This window comes from Halichoeres trimaculatus, unplaced genomic scaffold, assembly GCF_033239565.1.
Source record: "Halichoeres trimaculatus isolate MK-OKI-2021-1 unplaced genomic scaffold, fHalTri1.1 fHalTri1_scaffold_3, whole genome shotgun sequence".
Classification (NCBI taxonomy): Eukaryota; Metazoa; Chordata; class Actinopteri; order Labriformes; family Labridae; genus Halichoeres; species Halichoeres trimaculatus.
The window spans coordinates 34,020,683-34,039,842 of NW_027437181.1; the positions used below are offsets into that span (position 1 = coordinate 34,020,683).

General features: G+C 40.8%; 2 protein-coding genes across 8 annotated transcripts in view; one reads left to right on the forward strand and one right to left on the reverse strand.

Moving 5' to 3' along the window:
• Positions 1-2,574: 2,574 nt before the first annotated feature.
• LOC141787675 (high choriolytic enzyme 1-like) lies at positions 2,575-3,522 on the forward strand. The gene is made up of 2 exons (XM_074666276.1): positions 2,575-2,652; positions 2,812-3,522. Exons 1-2 carry the CDS (start codon positions 2,575-2,577, stop codon positions 3,520-3,522), a joined length of 789 nt encoding a protein of 262 aa, XP_074522377.1.
• A 7,432-nt stretch (positions 3,523-10,954) lies between these two features.
• The window catches only part of LOC141787434 (multiple C2 and transmembrane domain-containing protein 2-like), a 52,925-nt gene continuing 44,719 nt past the window's right edge, over positions 10,955-19,160 (reverse strand). For all 7 annotated transcript variants that reach the window (XM_074665789.1, XM_074665786.1, XM_074665787.1 and 4 more), the window contains 6 exons: positions 18,928-19,041; positions 15,675-15,716; positions 13,742-13,851; positions 13,368-13,477; positions 12,766-12,863; positions 10,955-11,889 (listed from right to left, as the gene is read on the reverse strand). In XM_074665789.1, coding sequence (XP_074521890.1) covers positions 11,842-11,889; positions 12,766-12,863; positions 13,368-13,477; positions 13,742-13,851; positions 15,675-15,716; positions 18,928-19,041 — 522 coding nt within the window. In that variant the 3' untranslated portion in view covers positions 10,955-11,841. The remainder of the gene's footprint in view (positions 11,890-12,765; positions 12,864-13,367; positions 13,478-13,741; positions 13,852-15,674; positions 15,717-18,927; positions 19,042-19,160) is intronic.

A 19,160-nucleotide genomic window follows, 5' to 3' on the forward strand; every position in this document is an offset into this window, starting at 1 on the left:
ACAGCCTCTTTCTGTGTTAATGATGAAAATACACCAAGGACAACAATGCCGTCCAAAGCGCTGTTTGTATCCCTGAACGCAGCCTCAATGGTGTTAAAAGAGCACTCATCTGGTGAAAGTGCCTGTGTGAGTAAACGAAGCACAGTCTGAAAAGTAGACGCGAGTTTAGATTTATAAAGGTTTGAACAGTTTGTCTGTACGTTCACTTAGACAGCAGGCTCGTCCTCAGTGCGCTAACACTGAGCAGCCATCAGAGAGACAATGACTTTTTAGGCAGCTTTACAAACACAGCTGATCCAATTCAAACACAAAGTCTGCATTTACAACCTCTGTATGTGTTTAACGTTTAATAGTGAATTAATCGGCTGAGTCTTTTCCTCCTGCTTCATGTGAAACACTCTCGTCTGCTCTGGCTCCAGAAAAACAAAAGCAGTAATTTAATTGTTCCAGCTGAATGAAGGAATTCAAACTCTGCTCTTTTCAAACATATGACCAGTTTCTCTTTTCATAAGTTTTATTGAATTTCCCCGCTGGATGCTGTCTTTGCTCGCCTGCTGCATTCATCCAATCACCCCCCCAGTGTTAGCTTTTCAGATTTGTGAGGGGAATGATTTTCATCTGCAAACAAACTGCTGTTCCCGATAGAATTCCTCCGCCAGTCCGGCCTGAGTGTTGTTATTAAGCAACCTAAAGTGACACAGTCTGCAGGGGGGCCTGCCAGTGGAAAGATGCTGTCCATTAGCTGTCAACAATGACCACTGGGTCCACCCTCCCATGGGACTGGCAAGCAAGGCATCGTCTCATCCCAAGCCTGGCTGCGAGATCACACAGGCGCCATTGTCTCAAGCAGCCCGGGGTCTTATTGTAGCAGCGTCTCTGGGAAAGGACGAGCCTTCACGTCCGCGGCCCGCTGAAGAATGGGCTTTCTCCAGGCGAAGGCCATGAAAACTGTAAGGGATGAATCTGAGAGGCTACGGAGTAGATTTGGAAAAGGGGCACCCCTCCTTAGACAAGTTTGGAGTCCCCATCCAGACCTCCCTCTCCCTCTCGCGGTGCTGACCTCCCTTCTCCACCTCTGCTTAATAAAGCCCGGGCCTTGGTCATTATTTTGGGCAGATGGAGACGGGGGCAGGCAGTGAAAGGAGCTGGTGTCACTCCTGAGGAGAGGATGGTAGGGATGACAGAGAAGAAAAAGCGAATCAGAGAAAAGATCAAAAGCAGAAGCTCGCCTTTCACTGGCCTGAAAGCGCTAAAGAGGATAAGGAACGATCGGGCCCGGGGTCTCCTGTCCTCTCTGGCAATTAGACTCAGCTGATGGAGAGAAAGGCGTGAATGGCAGGGTTCAAGGCCCTCTCTAGGACTCACACAACGGGAAGGAGTTTTTTCCCCGACGCCTCCTTTATCTTCCTCTCCTTTCAGAGTGTCAGAAATGCAGCTGAAATATCTCTCCAAAAAGACAGCACAATCCCCAATGCCAAACCTTAATCACGGTGGCTGATGAGATTGAGGGAGGGGAGGGGGTTTGAGAGAAAACACACATTCTTTTCACAATTCATCTTTACACTTTATACGAGGCCAGGATTCAAGGAAGGTGTAGTGGGTTTATACGTGATAATTAAAAAGAACAAATCCAGAGTATATATTTTCATCAGACGAGAGCACACATTCAGTCTTTATTTTTATAGTTTCAAACCAAAAAACACCTGAGTCTGGCTGCGTGTTAGCATGTTTTACAGATTAAAGATGTGTTCTGAAATAAAAACATTTATTCAGCTTAGAGTCAGAGAAAACTGAAAAAGAAAATAAAACTGAAAAAAGAGTAAAAGGTGCATCTTGTGCATCAAACTAAAGAAAAGTCACTCACAGATGATGCATGATAAATCCATCTGCATGCATCAGTAAACAAACGTTACAGGGACACCCTGTGAGTGTCTCTGATGGACAGGCGCCCATGATGGCTTCGTACAATAGCTTCCACTGTTTCATACAATTTAATATTCTTTTTTTTACCAGACGACCCTCCTGAGCACGTCCACAGCAACACGTCCCTCAGGAGCCTATTAGCATCCTCTACATATGCACGAGTTTCAATAGGCCGTCTATCATCCTCACAGAGGGACACGCAGCTTCTGCTACAACTTTAACAGCTTGTCATGAGAGGCGCACTGGGAATTTCAATTACCCAGGTCATCAGAGAGCGAAGAAAGTGTATTTAGGTCACATTATTTTAACTTGAACATACAACATTTATTAATAAAGATTGGCCAAAACTGTGTGTTATAAATAAAGAAACAGCTTTGTGAGCTTTGTGCAGCCAAAGAACCACAAAGTGGACAAAGCGGGATCAGGGGATTAGATTCAGTGTTTAAAGAGTGGGTTTGTCTGTGGAGTCCTCCCTCCACAGGTTTATTTTGGCCTAACTAAGACCACCCCTACCCATAATCCTCCTGCAGACACACCTGTAGAGGACAGTATAAAGAGTGTGGACTGACCTGAGTCAGACATCAAGCTTCAAGGAGTCTCTCCACAGAAGCTCTCCACAGAAGCTCCACAGCCTCCAGAGCCTCCCTGAAGATGAGTCCCTCTGCCAGCCTGCTGCTGCTGCTCCTGCTCGGCCTCTCTCAGGCTCTTCCTCTCCAGGAGGAAGGAAGCGTAGAGAGTGTAGATGTCCAAGTCCCAGACACCATGGACATCCCAGAGGAAGTAAATGACTATGCTGAAAGCCTAGATGCCACAGAAAGCCCAGAAAAAGAGGAAGAAAAAGATTACTATGATGAAATACCAGACACTGTGGACAGTGAGGAAGAAGAGGACTATGATGAAGAACCAGACACCATGGGCATCGGCAGCAGGATCCTGACCACCAACAACGCCACAGACGAGATCCTGCTGGAAGGAGACCTGCTGGCTCCCAAAACCAGAAACGCTATTAGATGCTGGTACCAGAGGTGTCTGTGGAGGAAAAGCTCCAACGGCCTGGTGATCATCCCCTTCACCGTGAGCAGCCAGTTCACAGGCCGGGAGAGGCAGATGATGAACTACGCCATGAAGGCCTTCCACAGCAAAACCTGCATCCGCTTCATCCCCCGCACCAACCAGCGGGACTTCATCAGCATCGAGAACAGAGCCGGATGTTACTCCAATCTGGGCAAAGCTGGAGGCAGACAGGTGCTGTCTCTCAGCAGGCGGGGCTGCCTCTACCACGGCATCATCCAGCACGAGATCAACCACGCTCTGGGCTTCCAGCACGAACAGACCAGGAGCGACCGCGACCGCTACGTCAGGATCAACTGGCAGAACATCAACCGCAAGATGGCCTACAACTTCTACAAGCAGAACACCAACAACCTCAACACTCCCTATGACTACTCCTCCATCATGCACTATGACAGAACAGCCTTCTCCATCCGGCGCGGGAGAGACTCCATCACCCCCATCCCCAACCCCAACGTCCGCATTGGCCAGAGGAGGGGCATGTCCTACTGGGACATCCAGAGGATCAATAGGCTCTACAGATGCTAACTATAATACCAATGATTCAGAGTTCACATCAGTGAAGCATTTTTGTCAAAGTGTTCTGTAGAAATCAAAGAGCAAAATGAAAATAATGAAGCTGTGAAACCTCAAATAAAAGCTGATACATCTACTTATATATCTCACATTATTTATGTTAATCTGCTAACACATGCATCAGTTAATCCATCTAACACGTTTGCTGATGGCAAAGTAAATGACTGGTTACAATTACTACCATAGTTACTACTATCTTTAAAGAACTGAGTCACCAACTGAGTTTCTGCATCAGAAAAGTTGTAACTCTTTAGAACCTTTACCGTCATGTCCCCATACCTATAAACTCTTATTAATGTATCTCTTTGTCCTCTCACTGGTATCTAGTTTACCAGTTCTTTAAAAGCATCTGATGACAAAGTTGATCTAGAGCACATCTCAAACATTACAGCCTGGTACTTTCTGCTCACAGATTGTAGGTGCAGTGGCTACTCCTTGGTCTTCTAAAGGCTGGCTCACATTTAGAGAGCACACAGTTGATGATAACAAAAGACAGATTGCACAAGATCTATCTTTTCTGATCTTGTGGTGTGTGGTCTGCACTCTGGAGGACAACACACACTAACTTATTTCTAGCAGAGTATTAGCTTCTTCACGCTCAGTATTCCAAATCTCATGTAAGAAAACATGATGTAAACAAAGATGACAGAAGGACTGAAAGAAGCAATGATGGTTGTTTCTTTGCCCTTAAGTTGTGAAGGCGGTGGAAATGAGGGCTGTATGAATGACAGTGTGAATTGATGGTAAGTAAAGTTTTAAAGATAAATTTCTTACTTCCTCTTTGGTCATTCAGCTGAGTCAGCTTGTGTCTTGATTGGCCTCAGAGCACCCCACACACTACAGGACTTTCAGTTGCAAATATTACACATGTGCATTATCTACAATCTCTCAATCGTAGGAGGCCTTCTGAGCAGCTCCGGCTGGACAAAACCACTCTTAAAACACCTGACACCACAGGAAAATTACACGTGATGTCATTTGCTAATATCAGACAATCAGGCCTTTGCTGTCTCTGGTCGTAAGGGGGAGATCTGGACAAAAAACAGCCCTATTACCCTGCAGTCTGTACCTATCTTTAGCTAACGTGAGCTGCACCTTGGTCACTAGCATTCTCAGATCTGGGCTTTCCTTTGGGAGAAACCTTTCTGCCCAAATGCTTTCATCCTGATGTCCAGGTAACCTCACTACCAAGTCGGATAATGAATCTTGTAGATATCAGATTTTTTTATTATCATTTCTGTCATTGTTACAGTGTTATTGAGCTGAAAAGCAACAGGAGCACTATCATTTGAAGCTAATAGTAATTTAGAAGTGGAGTTGATTTCTTTCCAGGAGCTCTTTACAAGTGAGCGTTGCTGTTTCTCTTGATTTTCCTGACAACATGAAAGACAGACGTTGTCATTAAGATACTTCAAATCCAAAAATAAATGCAAGTTTAGTGATCCCCATAAAGATGTATCTGCACCCAAACAACTCCACAGTCATCAGAGGGTAAACTAAAATGTAAGTTCTAGCTTTATCAGAATATGACATTGACTAGAGTAAAACACTGACTTTCAGTTACAGCTCATGCTTTTTGAATTTACATTTTGAATTTGTTACAAGAAGTGTAAAAAAGGAAGTTAACCAGTTGAAATTGTGATCTATAACTAAAAGCTTTAAAAGGATTTTTCTAGACCTAAGACTTTGTTCCACTGGTGTTCAGTTGCTGCTGTTGCTCATTAAATATAAACAGAGTGGTCAAAGTTCTTCGTTAAAAAGAGCAGGATGGAGTGCTTGTATGGCCTCGTGGTTAGGACGTGCGCCCTTGAGCAGGTTCAAAGGCTGATATGCCCAAAATACATCTCAGATTTGGTAATGCCACCATAAAAATGCTGAGGAAGGAGAACTACCAACACTTATTCTTACCCTCTCAAATGTTGTTATATCAGACTGGCACACCTATAGAGCAGCTGTTCATGACATGCAGCTTAAAAAATGCTGTTTAAATTGTGTTAATGTGTCTTTTGTGAATTTTCCTGTTTTTCTGTTAAGAGTTGTGCTTTGTCTTGCTCATGTTGATCCTTGTCTTTTGTGTTTTTACTTGTGTTTCCCGTTTATTTTCTACTTCTTGCTCCCTGTGAGTCTAGTTAAGTTTTTCCTCCTGCCCTTGCGTTTCCCTCCTAATTGCACTCATTAGTTTCACCTGTCTTGTTGCCGTTGTTGTTTGTGTGTGTGTGTGTGTGTGTGTGTGTGTGTGTGTGTGTGTGTGTGTGTGTGTGTGTGTGTGTGTGTGTGTGTGTGTTTGGAGAAAGTCTTTGGCTCTCTGTCAGTTCCTCTCCTCTTTCAAGTCATGCCATGTTCTCCTTGTCCTCCAGTGGTTTCCAGTGAAGAGATTTGTAGTTTTGTTGATTGGACGCGTACTGCTGCCGTGCCAGAAAAAAGACCAATAACATTTCAGTATCACGTAATTATATGATTCTAAAGTATAATTTTATTACATGATACCAAATTATAAAATTATTATAATTTTATTATGTGACTAAAAAAAAAACAAAGTTGTAGCGTGTAATAATGTAATGGTGTGATACTGAGCTATTGTGTTATAATGTGATTACATAAATTGTTAAACTCAATCAAAGATCATGGCTCACTGAGATGATCTGATTTAATTCTACTTCATGTTTGAGTTCAGATCATAGACTGTATAAAATATGGATGTAGTCTCCCTGACGTCACCCGTCTGTTTCCGAACTGAATATGAAGCACATCAGCTAGAGCAGCCATATTGGTAGTGGCAAGGGCTTCGCGTTCAGCTATAGGGCGCCTGTCGGTCACATGACCCTGAGCTGTGCCTCTGATTGGGCGAGCTCATGATCTTAATATACTCTGAACGGCTATGATAGAAAAAAATGTACCCCCTGTACAGTGTGTGCTTGTAGTAAAATTAGCGACTCAGACAGGAAACGTTTTTTGAACCAGGCTGTAAATAGGTTAATTTCTGCTTTGAAAACAGCTTTTAATGGCCTGGTGTGTATGTGACTTCCTGTACTTCCAGAGCCAGCCTCAAGTGGACACTCGAGAAACATCAGATTTTAGCACTTTCGCATTGTCTCATATTCTTAGACCAGAGGTTTCTGCTTGATGAAGACATGGGGTGATTCTGCTCTTATGGAGCACTGTGGATGAAATAACAGGAAGTATGTGTACATACAGAAGAATTTTGAAATGAATAGGGTTCTATGTAAGGAACAATTAGTCTGACCTACTGGAGGAAGCTTCGGTTATGCAGTTATCATCAACAAGCAGGACCATGACACGATAATTTAGTATCACAAAATAAGGTGAAAAAACAGTTTCACAAACTAACATCATACTGATATGCTTTTTTCTGGTATGGGAGCTGTAGTCTTCTGTAAGACTACAAATGGATCCTTCTTATAGTTGGTTGAATCTTGACCTCGTGTAACCAACAAAGCTTGTGGATTTTATTTTTTAAACAGCTTTGATGTCAGGAAATGCCTCATGACAATGACAGAAAACATCTGAAGCTAGCCATGAGCTTTCGTGCTAGCTCCTCAGTATACATTAGCGACTATTGGCTACATTTTCCCGCTATTGTTATGTTACTTACAGCTATTATCTGGTCAAGTGCTGCTAAAACACATCTTTAAAAAAAAAATCAAATCATAAAAAGCAGCCTGGTTGGCTCTTAACTGTTTCTTTTGTACTTGAGTGTTGGTGATGCATAAACAGCTATGTTAGCTAACAGTGGAGGCTAAATTAAACAGGTCTTATTGCAAAATGTGTTATGGAAAAGACAGCATTTATCTTTCATGATAAACTGAATTATTCTGTTTTTTTGTCACCACCAAGTGAGCACTAATTTTTTTTAACATTTAGAACAGTGAGATCCAATCTTTTTAGAGGATCTTCTGCCTGGAATAAGCTCCCTGCCAACACAAGGGACGGGTCAAAAACAGAATGTCTTTCAAAAGGTCACTTAAAATGACCACTAATGATTTCTCAGTGATGTTTTTTTTATGATATCATTTTTTAAAACTTTATAGTCAATGAATTATCATATCAGGTTTTTGTAAAAAATTGGATTCTTATTTCTATTCATCTTTTTGCACGGTTGTGCTATTTATTGATAATTTATTTATTATTGTACCTGTTCTCTGTTGCATATTTGTTTAAACAAAAACTAATTGGTTTTAAAGTTTTAGGTTTTTTCATCCATTTTTTTTGTTTTTGTGTGGACTCCTGGAAGAGGAATGACTTTGTCTAATGGGGATTCAAATAAAGAGTAAAGTTCCAACACAACTGGGACAGTTTGGGTGATATTCATGGAGTTGAAAATAACAGCTACAGCCTCAGTCTTTGAGATGAATATTTTTGTTTTGCCTCTTTAGAAATCTGGGGTTCTTATTAAACAGGGAAGCACCAGCCAAACTTCACGTCTTGTGCAGGTTTTATTCTCCGTAAAGAAGAAATGGTTGTGTGTCTCCTCTGTCAGTCAAAGCTCTCGGCTGTTCCTAGCCTCAGGCTCTCCTGGATCAGAGCTTTGATGTTGGCCGGTTCAGGGACGACACAGTCGCCCCACAGCCTCTGGGCAGCAGCCCGGCTCCAACACACTGCGCCTGTGATTTACCTGCACCCAGACTCCCTGAAGGATTGTAAACACTGTGGGGGGTGATGAGGGCATGTGAGCGGGCAACATGGTCACCATCAGGCTCATTATTCACAGCAATGATTGTTGAATGAGGATAAGACGGACTGTGAGAAGGCAAATGTCCAGGAAGAGATGGATAACACACACAGTTTGAGGATGAAAGGACATAATTTACTTTTTTCATCAGTTATGGCTTTGTTTTCAGCTGTGTGTGTGTGGCTCTTATTTCTTTCTTTCTGTCTTATTTTCAGTTTTAAATGTGTCACAGATGTTTCCTGACACTCAACGTGAAGCAGAGTGTGACCTTGTGTATGAAAGATGTGATAAAAAGTTTGACTAGACTCTAAAGAGTAGTAGATGGTGACACAGACGGTACTTGTAAACACTTTCCCATCTATTAACCACTCAAAGCACTTTTTACAGGACATGTCACGATCAGCCTTTCACACACACTCATTCATACGCTGAGGACACGCTGCTTTTCAAAGTGCTCCTTCCTACCAAACAATCCCAGTCATAGTAAGAGGAGACCTTTAATGAAATACTTTACATTATTTTTTCAAAGAGAGAAAAGTTTATTCTTGTTCAAACACAGCAGACTGCAGCTTTTCTTTATTAGACACGTTTTCTGTTTAAAGGTCTCTGTCAAGAGGTTAACAGCAGCGATAGGAGTGGGTGATCATTGTTCTCATAATCAGAACAATTTCATGATAATTATACATCTCTTATGATGAGAGGGGATGTTGGAAAACATATTTCTAAAAGAACGAACAGATATGTTACTGACTCTACTGCTCCCCGTGAAACCGTAAGTGTTTTGATTGGATCCAATCAGCTTTCAGCCCGAAGGTTAACCATTACTGAGCCTTTAAGCCACGCTCTGTGCGCTTTTATCCTGAAAATTAATAAAAAGAAAAAGAAACAAACTCATGTCAAGAGCTCAATGGCCATTCAGTTTCAGAGAGCAGGAGCAGTGTGAAGGTGAAGTGTCGAAGAAACAGAGACAAAGAGGTACAAAGAAAACACACCTGTCACCGTGGAAACAGCTTCATGCTGCACTAAAAACTGTTAAACTGTGTCACCCCCTCCTTTTAACACACACACACACACACATACACACACACACACACACACATACACACACACACACACGATCCAATCTATAGACAGTTTTAGTCAGTCATTAAAGACTGCTGGGGATGATGTTGGACGTTCTCAGAGCTGTACTGTACAGGCAGCCACTCTGTCTACACACACACACACACACACACACACACACACACACACACACGCACACACACACACACACACACACACACACACACACACACACACACACACACACACACACACACACACACACACACACGCACACACGCACACACGCACACACACACACACACACACACACACACACACACACACACACACACACACACACACACATACACACACACACACACAATCCAATCTATAGACAGTTTTAGTCAGTCATTAAAGACTGCTGGGGATGATGTTGGACGTTCTCAGAGCTGTACTGTACAGGCAGCCACTCTGTCTACACACACACACACACACACACACACACACGCACGCGCACACACACACACACACACACACACACACACACACACACACACACACACACACACACACACACACAGCTGCAGAGTCTCAGGTCCAGTTTGGAGTTATAACAAGTCTTTAGAGACCGATCAGCCACCGTATTTGCTGCTCATCAGGATGCGTGTGCCACCTCGCATTAGTCCCCACGTGTGAACTGTGATTTTACTTGGTAATTCTGACGCGTCTCGCTGCCTTTACATATTCATGCTGAGCCTATAAGTGTCAGATTGAGATGTCCTCTCTGTGTCCTTGACAGCGGGTTATTAATATTGAATACCTAAGTCAACATTATAACTAGATGAAGAGATACACAGGTCATCATCTGCCACACTCGCCTCATCCTCATCAGATTATTTGATTTAGAGCAGCGTTATGTGGGACATTATTTATTTGTGTTGTGTGTACATGAGTGTGAGGTTTATTCCCTCAATGATGCTGTTATTTAATGTGTTTATCATCAACATATACATATCTGAAGTAATTCTCATTTCAGTAATCAAACACTATAAAATATGCAAACATTTGTTAGCACTTGATACATAAATAAGAGGATTGTTTTTGTATTTCAGGGCAGTTTTTGTGTTTTTTTTATATTTCAGAGGCTGCACAGAGAGCCCACGCGCTTTGACTTAAAAGGCAGAAATCCCCCGGTATTACTGTGAACGCCAACATCTTAACTACTCCGATTCTCCAATCCCTAAATTGGTTGGTGCTGTTGTTGCTTGTGGCTGGTTTTAAGACCTCCTCCTGCTCCTGAGCCGTGTGCAGCCTGCGAGCTGCTGCTGCTGCTGCTCTGTCTGGCTGCTGTGCTTGATAGGATGCTGGCTGCAGGCGTCTCGTCACAGCAGCTGAGAGGAGGTCGCAGAGGTCCTCCTGCTAGTGGCGACGCCCAAGGGCCATCAGCACAGCGGGGAGCCCGGGTGCCAGCAAGGTCTCGCACAGCCTCGCCTCGCTTCATGAAAGCCTAATGAAGACGGGGGGCTCTGAAAAAAGTGCAGTTAGACGCCCACAATCCTGCAGCAGCGAGAGGAGGAAGAATACAGCGTGCAGGGGAATTCAAAGAGGCGAGACGCAGAAGAAGAACACAGGCTCGATGTGTGGTCGAGTGCATTTATTGCTGTTAGAAATGAGACTCAAAGTCTTCATCAGTGATTGTCATCAATAAATAAAGTTATGTGCACACAGATCTGTACTCTTACTGCTTACAAGCAGAAAATAAAATAAACAAAGGGCACCGAGAGACTTGTACAACCTGTACCAAAAAAGTAAGAATCAAAACGTTGAACTTTATGCAGGCACTTATTTTGCATCTTTAAATTGGTCTGTATTTTCATAATGAGGTACACTGCACCATCATTTCTGCATGCACATACCTGGCTTTCATACATCTCCAAAGTTAATGTATAAAACAGCTAGATAATACATAATATTCCTGTTGATACTTTTTTGTTTCGGACTTGAAAAGGTTAGTTTTGAAAAGTACAAAGTGCAAAATGAGAAATTTCTTTAGACAAGGCCCAAAAATGACCCATTATTAAATTTTCCTGCACAAATAATCTTTTTAGTCCAAATGTGGATCATCTATTTATGAATTAAAGTTAAAATTTTACCTCTTAAGATGTGAGCTTTATATAAAAAATATACAGATGTAATCAAACATGTACATTCAGTAAAATACAGCCTGATATTTTTGCTGCTGTCAGGACAAAAACCTGCAGCAAAGATCCTAAAATGAAGCAGCTTCTGATTGATCATCTTAACAAACTGTACAAACATTTAAAAAAGCATAATCTTTGGAAATAATCTCACACTGAACCAGAAAAGCACAGACACACACTCGCCAGTATTCAGGTTCAGTGAGTGTGCACTTCTGTGGTGGAAAGGTCTGATCGACGTGGGAGATTCTGCACTGAAACAGCAGGCTGTGATTGAAAACACACTCAGACTGTGCAGACCTCCAGCAGGTCCTCTGCAAACTCTTCTTCTACAGTCTATAAGATCTTCTTCTTCTTGCTGCTTCTTATCTCGCTGTGCTGAACCTGCAGGAAACAAAAGCAGAGTCTCATCACTCAGAGAGCAACAAGAGTCTACATCTGCTCGTCTTTTCCTCACTGATGCAGTTAGTCTCCTTTATCACGTTGTAGCTTCATTGAATATCTGCCGCAGATAAAACAAGATCTTTCCCAGGGATTGAGCATGATGATGAAGTAAAACTGCAACAGAGCGCGATGAGCGTAACGGCAGGAAGAGAAAAACAGTGGTCAGCAGAGACGCTGCACAGAGAGCGTCACTGCACCCAGAGGCCCAAGGGCATGGAAGGAGAAGGAGGAGGCAAACAGGGTCAAACAGCTTAGAGAGAAACAGACAGAGACAGAGAGAGGAGGAGAGAGGACTGTGGCTAAAGAGAGATGACAGAGGCGAGGGGATCAGGGAAGAAAGGGAGGCCGCACAGATGACCATAAATAGAAGAGAAAGTATGAGAGGCACTGGTGGGTTTCTTATATAACTCTGAATGATAAAAAGGTGTCTGGGTTATTATTCTGAAATATTCATTTTAGACCGCTGGTGCAAAACTCTGGAAAGAATCAGATTATTTTTCTGGCTAAATTGAAGTAAATGATGCTTCTTATTGGGCTCTTTTGTGTGCTGGTGATATTGTACTCTGTCTGGGTTCATGAAGGAGACATTAGCAGCAGCAGCAGCGTCTCCTGTCTCATCCTGGGAACAGCAGACCTCCACCAGGGATGTATCATGACCAAAACACAACAGAAATTATACGGGGCTTCATAATTATACAGACGAAGCTAATTATACAGACAGGAGAGCTGAATGCCTGGGAGTTGTTGTAGTAAAACTCAAAGCTGCAGGGCTCTGGGATTTCGGGCTTCCTGGCCGGCTGATCCGGCGGGGCTTACCTTCTGCACATCTGAAGGCACCCTCGACAGGAAATCAAGCACTTCATTGTTGTCAATGCTGTACGGGTTCCGTAGTTTCTTGGTGAATTTATTGATACCTAAAACAGAAATTCACACCAACATATCATTAGCACTAGTCTCCTGTGGCTGCGCTCTTTGTTTCCACACAAACAAGTAAGAGGAGACTCATGTTGTCCAAGAAAATATTGCCTCGAGAACCACAGTCTGTGTGTGCCTTTTTTTTTTGTTTTACTTTCACTTTGAGGGCTGGAAAACAGCAACATTTTACACTCTGGAAAGTCAGGTGATAATTATTTCCTGTAGGATTTTTAATAATGAGTTTAGCTCTAATTCATGTATGGTATTAGATAAAGGAGCAGGGAGTAACAGCCTGAGAGTCTAATGCTCCTATGATCATCATCAGAGTAAACAAAGAAAAAAAAACCACATTGAAATCACAAAGATGCTTTTTCATTACAAAATCAACATGAAAAGATAGCAGACAGGTGTTTACTGAGTGATGTGGCCAGCTGAACTTTAATACAGTTATATCATAGATAAATGAGGAAACAGAGGACAAACTGAATGTTGTTAAGACTCACCCCATAATAAAATGATGTAGCGCACAGGGATGTAGTATGTGAGGATTGTGACTGTGACGAAGATCAGGAAGGCCAAGCCGGAGAGGAATGGCACTGTCCAGTTGAAAGTGCTGAAAAAATAATTTAAAAAATCTGCTTTAACAATTTGATTTTAGTTTATGTTAAGTAAAAAAACTAACGTTAAAATTTAAATCCTAGCGTGCCTTTTTTTTGGGGTATTAATAATATTATTAAAATGTTACAATATGGTAAATATTTTCAAGAAAACACTGTTTTCTTTCCTGCTGTGATCGTAAACATGTGAGATGCCTCCAGCTGAAATAGAAATGAATATTTCACTGCAGCGAGCCGTACTATGAATCTTTTATTCTCACTTTTTAATCCTCTCCCCAAAACAGGCGATCTCGTCCAGCAGGGTTTGAAGGGTGATGATGGTTTCTTGGACCATGTGGATTTTCTCCATCAGCCCTTTTCTCTCTGATTCCTGCAGCACAGCAACAAAATAAAAACAAGACTGGAATTAAAAAATAAAAAAATGGGGAAATAATTAACCAGAAAAAGCTTTTTTTCAAATTTACAAAATAAAAGTTTGTGCCTCTTAAGATCTAAAGCAGCACATTAAGTTTTTTAATACATCATGGAACTCTTTGCTCTGATATAAAAGTCTTTTATTATAACATTTTACAAATAAAGCAAATCAAGTAAGAATTTTAAAAAATGAAGAAACCATAGTCAGAGGGAAAAAGACTGGAAAAACCACACAGCACAATTATATCAAATATATTTCTAAATGTTGTTTCAGTACTTCACTGTGCTGTGTGATCTAATGCAGCCTTTCACATGAATTACACAAAACTCTTCAAAATTAATCATCACAAACGATACTAAGGTCAAAGTAAGGAGTTAAATTAAAAATGAAAAACCTTGTGATAAAAAGTGAGAGTATTGTTTCTTTGAATGATTTACTTTAACTTGTTACTTTTTAATTTGAAACACAGAAATGAATAAATAAATTAAGTGAAAATACACCCAAACATTTCTCTTCTCTCAGCTCCACCATAAAATAACAGAGCTCTTACAGCGCTACACGACCAGACACATCTGACAAATCTCAAGGCCACAGTTTTGATCGCTGCGAGCGTTAATAATGAAATCCTCTCAAAGTGTCTCGTTTAAAAAAGCTCAAACTGTTTCTGCTCAATGTGAGTGGAAATACAGAAAGTTCAGGACAAAGTTTTGAAAGTTTTTTGGGGTTGGAAGTGCCTCAGAAAGGGACTGGACTTCACATTATGAATAAAAGAACTACTGTTCTCAGGCTCATCCAGATCCCAGGAGGGACAGACGGCTTCAAAGTAAACAGAGGAGACTTCAGACGGAGACACGGACACATGTCCACATCAAACACAGAGCGCGGAGGAGGACGAAAGAGAGGAGCTATGGTCTGTGAGGATGAGCGATAGGGGAGCTGTGCTGGTTAGAGAGGGGCTGTTTTATAGCTGCAGCTATGCTTTTTGTCACCATGTGATCTCTGTGATAAATGTTTGCTTCTGCTCACAAACTCTGTGAGCCGTCTCTGGCTCGACGCCATCCGTCAGTGGGAGGACGGGCCTGGGAAAAGAGCTGCAGAGGAGATCAAACCTGCAACTTTCCAGATGCACAGGCACTATCAGTCCCAAAAAAAATCACATGTAAGACAATTTACTTTCATCCCAGTCTAATATCCATCAAACCAACTCGCTGCGTTTAACCACTTCAGCCATTTCAGGGTCATGTTCCCACTGGAACCAGTATGAGCAGCACTTCACATCAGGCCCACGCAGACCATTCACAATGTCTGACATATACCGCTGTCATTGTGAGGAAATATTTCACCGCCTAAAAGCATTGTAACACTTTGAACACAAACTTTGAAACGAGCTTTGAAAAGGCACGTCTAAGTGCTGTCATTAGTTCCATATTGATGGTATTATATGGCGTGTTAAGCTCAGGGACTTTCCCAAATGCAGCAGAACCTCCTTCCCCCGCCCCTCTATTAGCATATGAATGAACTGTGACAAGTGGGAACGGGCTGCTGAGGTCTTCATTAAGCCCAAATGTCTTTTGGAAACTACAAGTTTACAAAAAATACAAGTGGAGGCTGGCAGGAATCAAAATGCATCAGAAGATTTAGAGCTGAATAAAGAGCTTAACAAGAGAAAATCACAGATCAGAGGAGGATTCTTTTGTCAACATGTAGAAATAAAACAAACGTCTTTTCTTTTTATCACATATACATAAAGACAAAAAGACGCCAACAGCAGCACACACCTTCTCATCTTCCTCCTCCTCTTCTCCCAAATCCATATTGTCCTGAAATAAAAACAGAAAAGCATTAAATGGGTGGTATGACGGAGATTTCTGACACATGAATAATCCTGCAGACACTCTCTCAGAGACAGACTCCAGCAGGCTGATGTGGTCGTCATGTGACAAAGAGCAGAGACCAGCAGTGACCTGCGGGTCAGTCTGAAGGAGCACAGCAGGACAGCTGATTGACAGGTCAGATGACCGGAGGTGAGACGACTCACACTTGGTTTTCTAAACACTAATCAATGTTTTTGTATTTGCAGAGGGCTTCAGAATTCATTACAGATGAGCGTGTTGAGCCGACAAAACGGCTGACCATGGTCATCTTTGCTAATCAGCACCAAATATTAGTATTTTTATTACTGCAGGCCTGAAATGCCTTCATATGCTGTAACTGTGTCATCTGGCTCCGTCAGGGCCGCAGCTTGTTCATGGCTAACGTCATAATGCTTCACTGTATTTATACCTTGACATAAAGAAGCAGAGATGATGAGCTGTGTCTGATTAAACAGAAATACAGAATAACCATTGGAGCAAAGTGTGACGGCATGTGGACGCAGCTTAAAGTGACAAACAGTGAATTACCACCTGATCTTCTACTGAGCCTCCTTCATCTTAAGGCTCCTGTGAGGACACTTTACTTGTTATGGAACAGTTTGAAATGAATACTGATGTCTCTTTATGAGCCATCAAGGCAACCAACGCCATCAGCATCTAGAATGATTGTTTGTAAGACGTAAATTTCTTTATTTCTGAAACTTCTGTTGGGGGTAGTTGTCAGACGAGGTCATCACCTGTGAGCTGAGCAGAGTGTTTTTTGTGTTTTCAGATTTACAGGTGGCACTTCTGTGAGGAAGAGATTTACTTTCAAAGAAGCTGCTCAGAAAAATTAACATTAACATTTTGGATTACTGCCATTTGTTTGCATATGATGAATGGGTATCGGATATGTAAACACAAGAATACATGTGAGACCGCATGTGTATGTTTGTGCAAATAATTTACTAGAGATCTACTGATGTCAGTGAAGTTATGTTACTACTTTTTAACTTATTCACTTGATGTTTTTTCCCCTTTATTTCCTTTTTATCCTCTTGGTTTTATACTTGTAATATATATATATATATATATATATATATATATATATATATATATATATATATATATATATATATATATATATATATATATATATATGTAAATATATATATATGAAGAGTTCATTTGCAAAAACAGATAAACGCCATTTTGGAAAAAAATGAGCTGATGCTTGTGATTTAGTCTTTGTATTGCATTATTTACAAAGCTGAAATCCATTTTGGTGCAATGACGAAATCTCCTGTTGGAAACCAGATCAAAGCTCATGTTTTGTTGCAGAAAGCGCTACACGCCACAGCTGTTTCTATTAAAAACTTTTCTTTTTTTAAACTGAATTATCTGCTTTTGCAAATAAACTCTTTATATATATATATATATATATATATATATATATATATATATATATATATATATATATATATATATATATATATATATTCTATTCCTACTCTTTCTTTTTTCTTTTGTTTTCCCTTTTTTTAATTCATTATTATTTATTTTCATCTATTTATTTATTCTTTTTTTTTTTTTTTGGAGGGGGGGCATGATGCTGGTTAAAAAGGAAAAATGTCATCTCATAACTGATATTATATCGGGATATACCTGTCTGTTGTCTTGTATTTCATTTTATTGGAAATAAAAATGTTTTCCCCAGAAAAAAAAATAATGAATAAAAAAAAAAAGGAAAAAAACAAAACATTTACAGATAAGACATAAAAGGCATGAGTTTGTCAATAGGGGGCACCAAAATCCTTACAATCTGAAAGTTACACACAGGAGCTTTAAAGCTTTAGTTCATCAAACAAATTGTTTGGCTCCCACAAGATGTTTTTTTTTTTCAAACTGTTAATTTTAATTAAAGCAGACTTCTATGACTTTAAATGGGTTTAGTCTGTTGTTATATCTCTGCACTATATTAACAAAACATGATTTTTGGGCCAAAATGATGAATCAAATCATCTCTAATTTGTATCAAAAGAAAATAAGCACTGATTCGCTTAATTTTTTAAAGCTATTGCTTTATGTTTTTTGTTCAATTATGAATAATTTATTTTTCTTTTTATTGTGAACTGTTGATCTCTAAGAAAAACATCAAACGATTAGAAAACATTTGGGAGAGTCGCCTCAGGCTCTGGAAAGTAGTTTGTGCTGCTGCGATTACTTGATTTAATAAGGAAGAACTATTTTGATAATCAATTTTTCAGATATTTCAGTCTTTTTTTTACTGCTAATTCAAACTTCTGCCGGTTTGAGTGTCTCGTGCTGGTCTTCACTGTCACTTCTGACAGTAAATCAGTCAAAAGACTGAATTTGAAGGCATCGCTTCAGGCTCTCAGAAACTGGGCTGAGCTATTTTCTACATGTTTTGACATTTGCAGACTAAAAGGTTTATTGATTAACTCTGAAATAATTGGCAGATTAATAATGAAATAAGTTGTTTTTCTGGCACATTTTTGACATGAGTAGCCTGAGTTAATTTGATTAGTATCAGTAAGCTGCGGATCATTACGCTTGTAAAACAGCACATTTATACCTGATGTCTGTGTGTAATAAAGACCTGTGTTGTCTGAACATTGTTCTGTGTATATAATTTGCTGTAACCTTCAGTCTGTGTTGAACTACCATCAGTGAAGTCTGTAAATACAGCTGCTGCTCCACACTGAGCTCACACGACATACAACATCCTCTGTGGAGCTGCTGGAGTGGAGAGTGTTAACAGCTGGTTAAAAAATCGTGAACTGCAACTTTTAGAGAGCAAAACTTTTCCTTGTGTGACCAGTCACAACACGAAGAGGCTAACGGACCAATTGGAGAGAAGAAATCACAGAATTCAGCACATTAACAAGACGAGGAGTGAAAAAAGAAAGCAGGGTTAGTCGCAGACAAAAACTGCAAATTAGCTGAGGCTGTAATCATATGATGCATTAGTCCATCCAGTGATTTTTTTTCTATGCTTGTGTATTATGTGTTATTTTATTATTATGTGGCTAGGTTGCAGCTGGTTTCCATGGAAACAAACCAGCTTTTTATCAAGGGAACAAACTGCGGTTCAGGAAGATGGTCTTTATTATACAGAATAAACAAGAGGAGTTTTTCAGCCACACTCTGGACTCACCACATCCTGACTGACGCGTCCAGACCGGATCTGCAGGTAGTTCCAGGAGATGAGCAGGACCAGGAAGAAGGGCAGCATGTAAAACTCCCAGTACCACACCGTCACCATGAACACCTGCAGGAAGAGAGGGTCAGAGGTCAGATACCAGTGAGGGTCAACAGGAGGGGGGCGCGGGATAAAACAAAGTGATCTTTACAAAGACATTTCCAATGGATCCTGAATCCCCTGCTAGC

Coding starts and splice junctions, on each gene's coding strand:
- LOC141787675 (XM_074666276.1), top strand. CDS start 2,575: ATGAGTCCCTCTGCCAGCCTGCTGCTGCTGCTCCTGCTCGGCCTCTCT. Junction 2,653..2,811: donor CTCTCCAGGAGGAAGGAAGC/GTAGAGAGTGTA, acceptor GAGGAAGAAGAG/GACTATGATGAAGAACCAGA.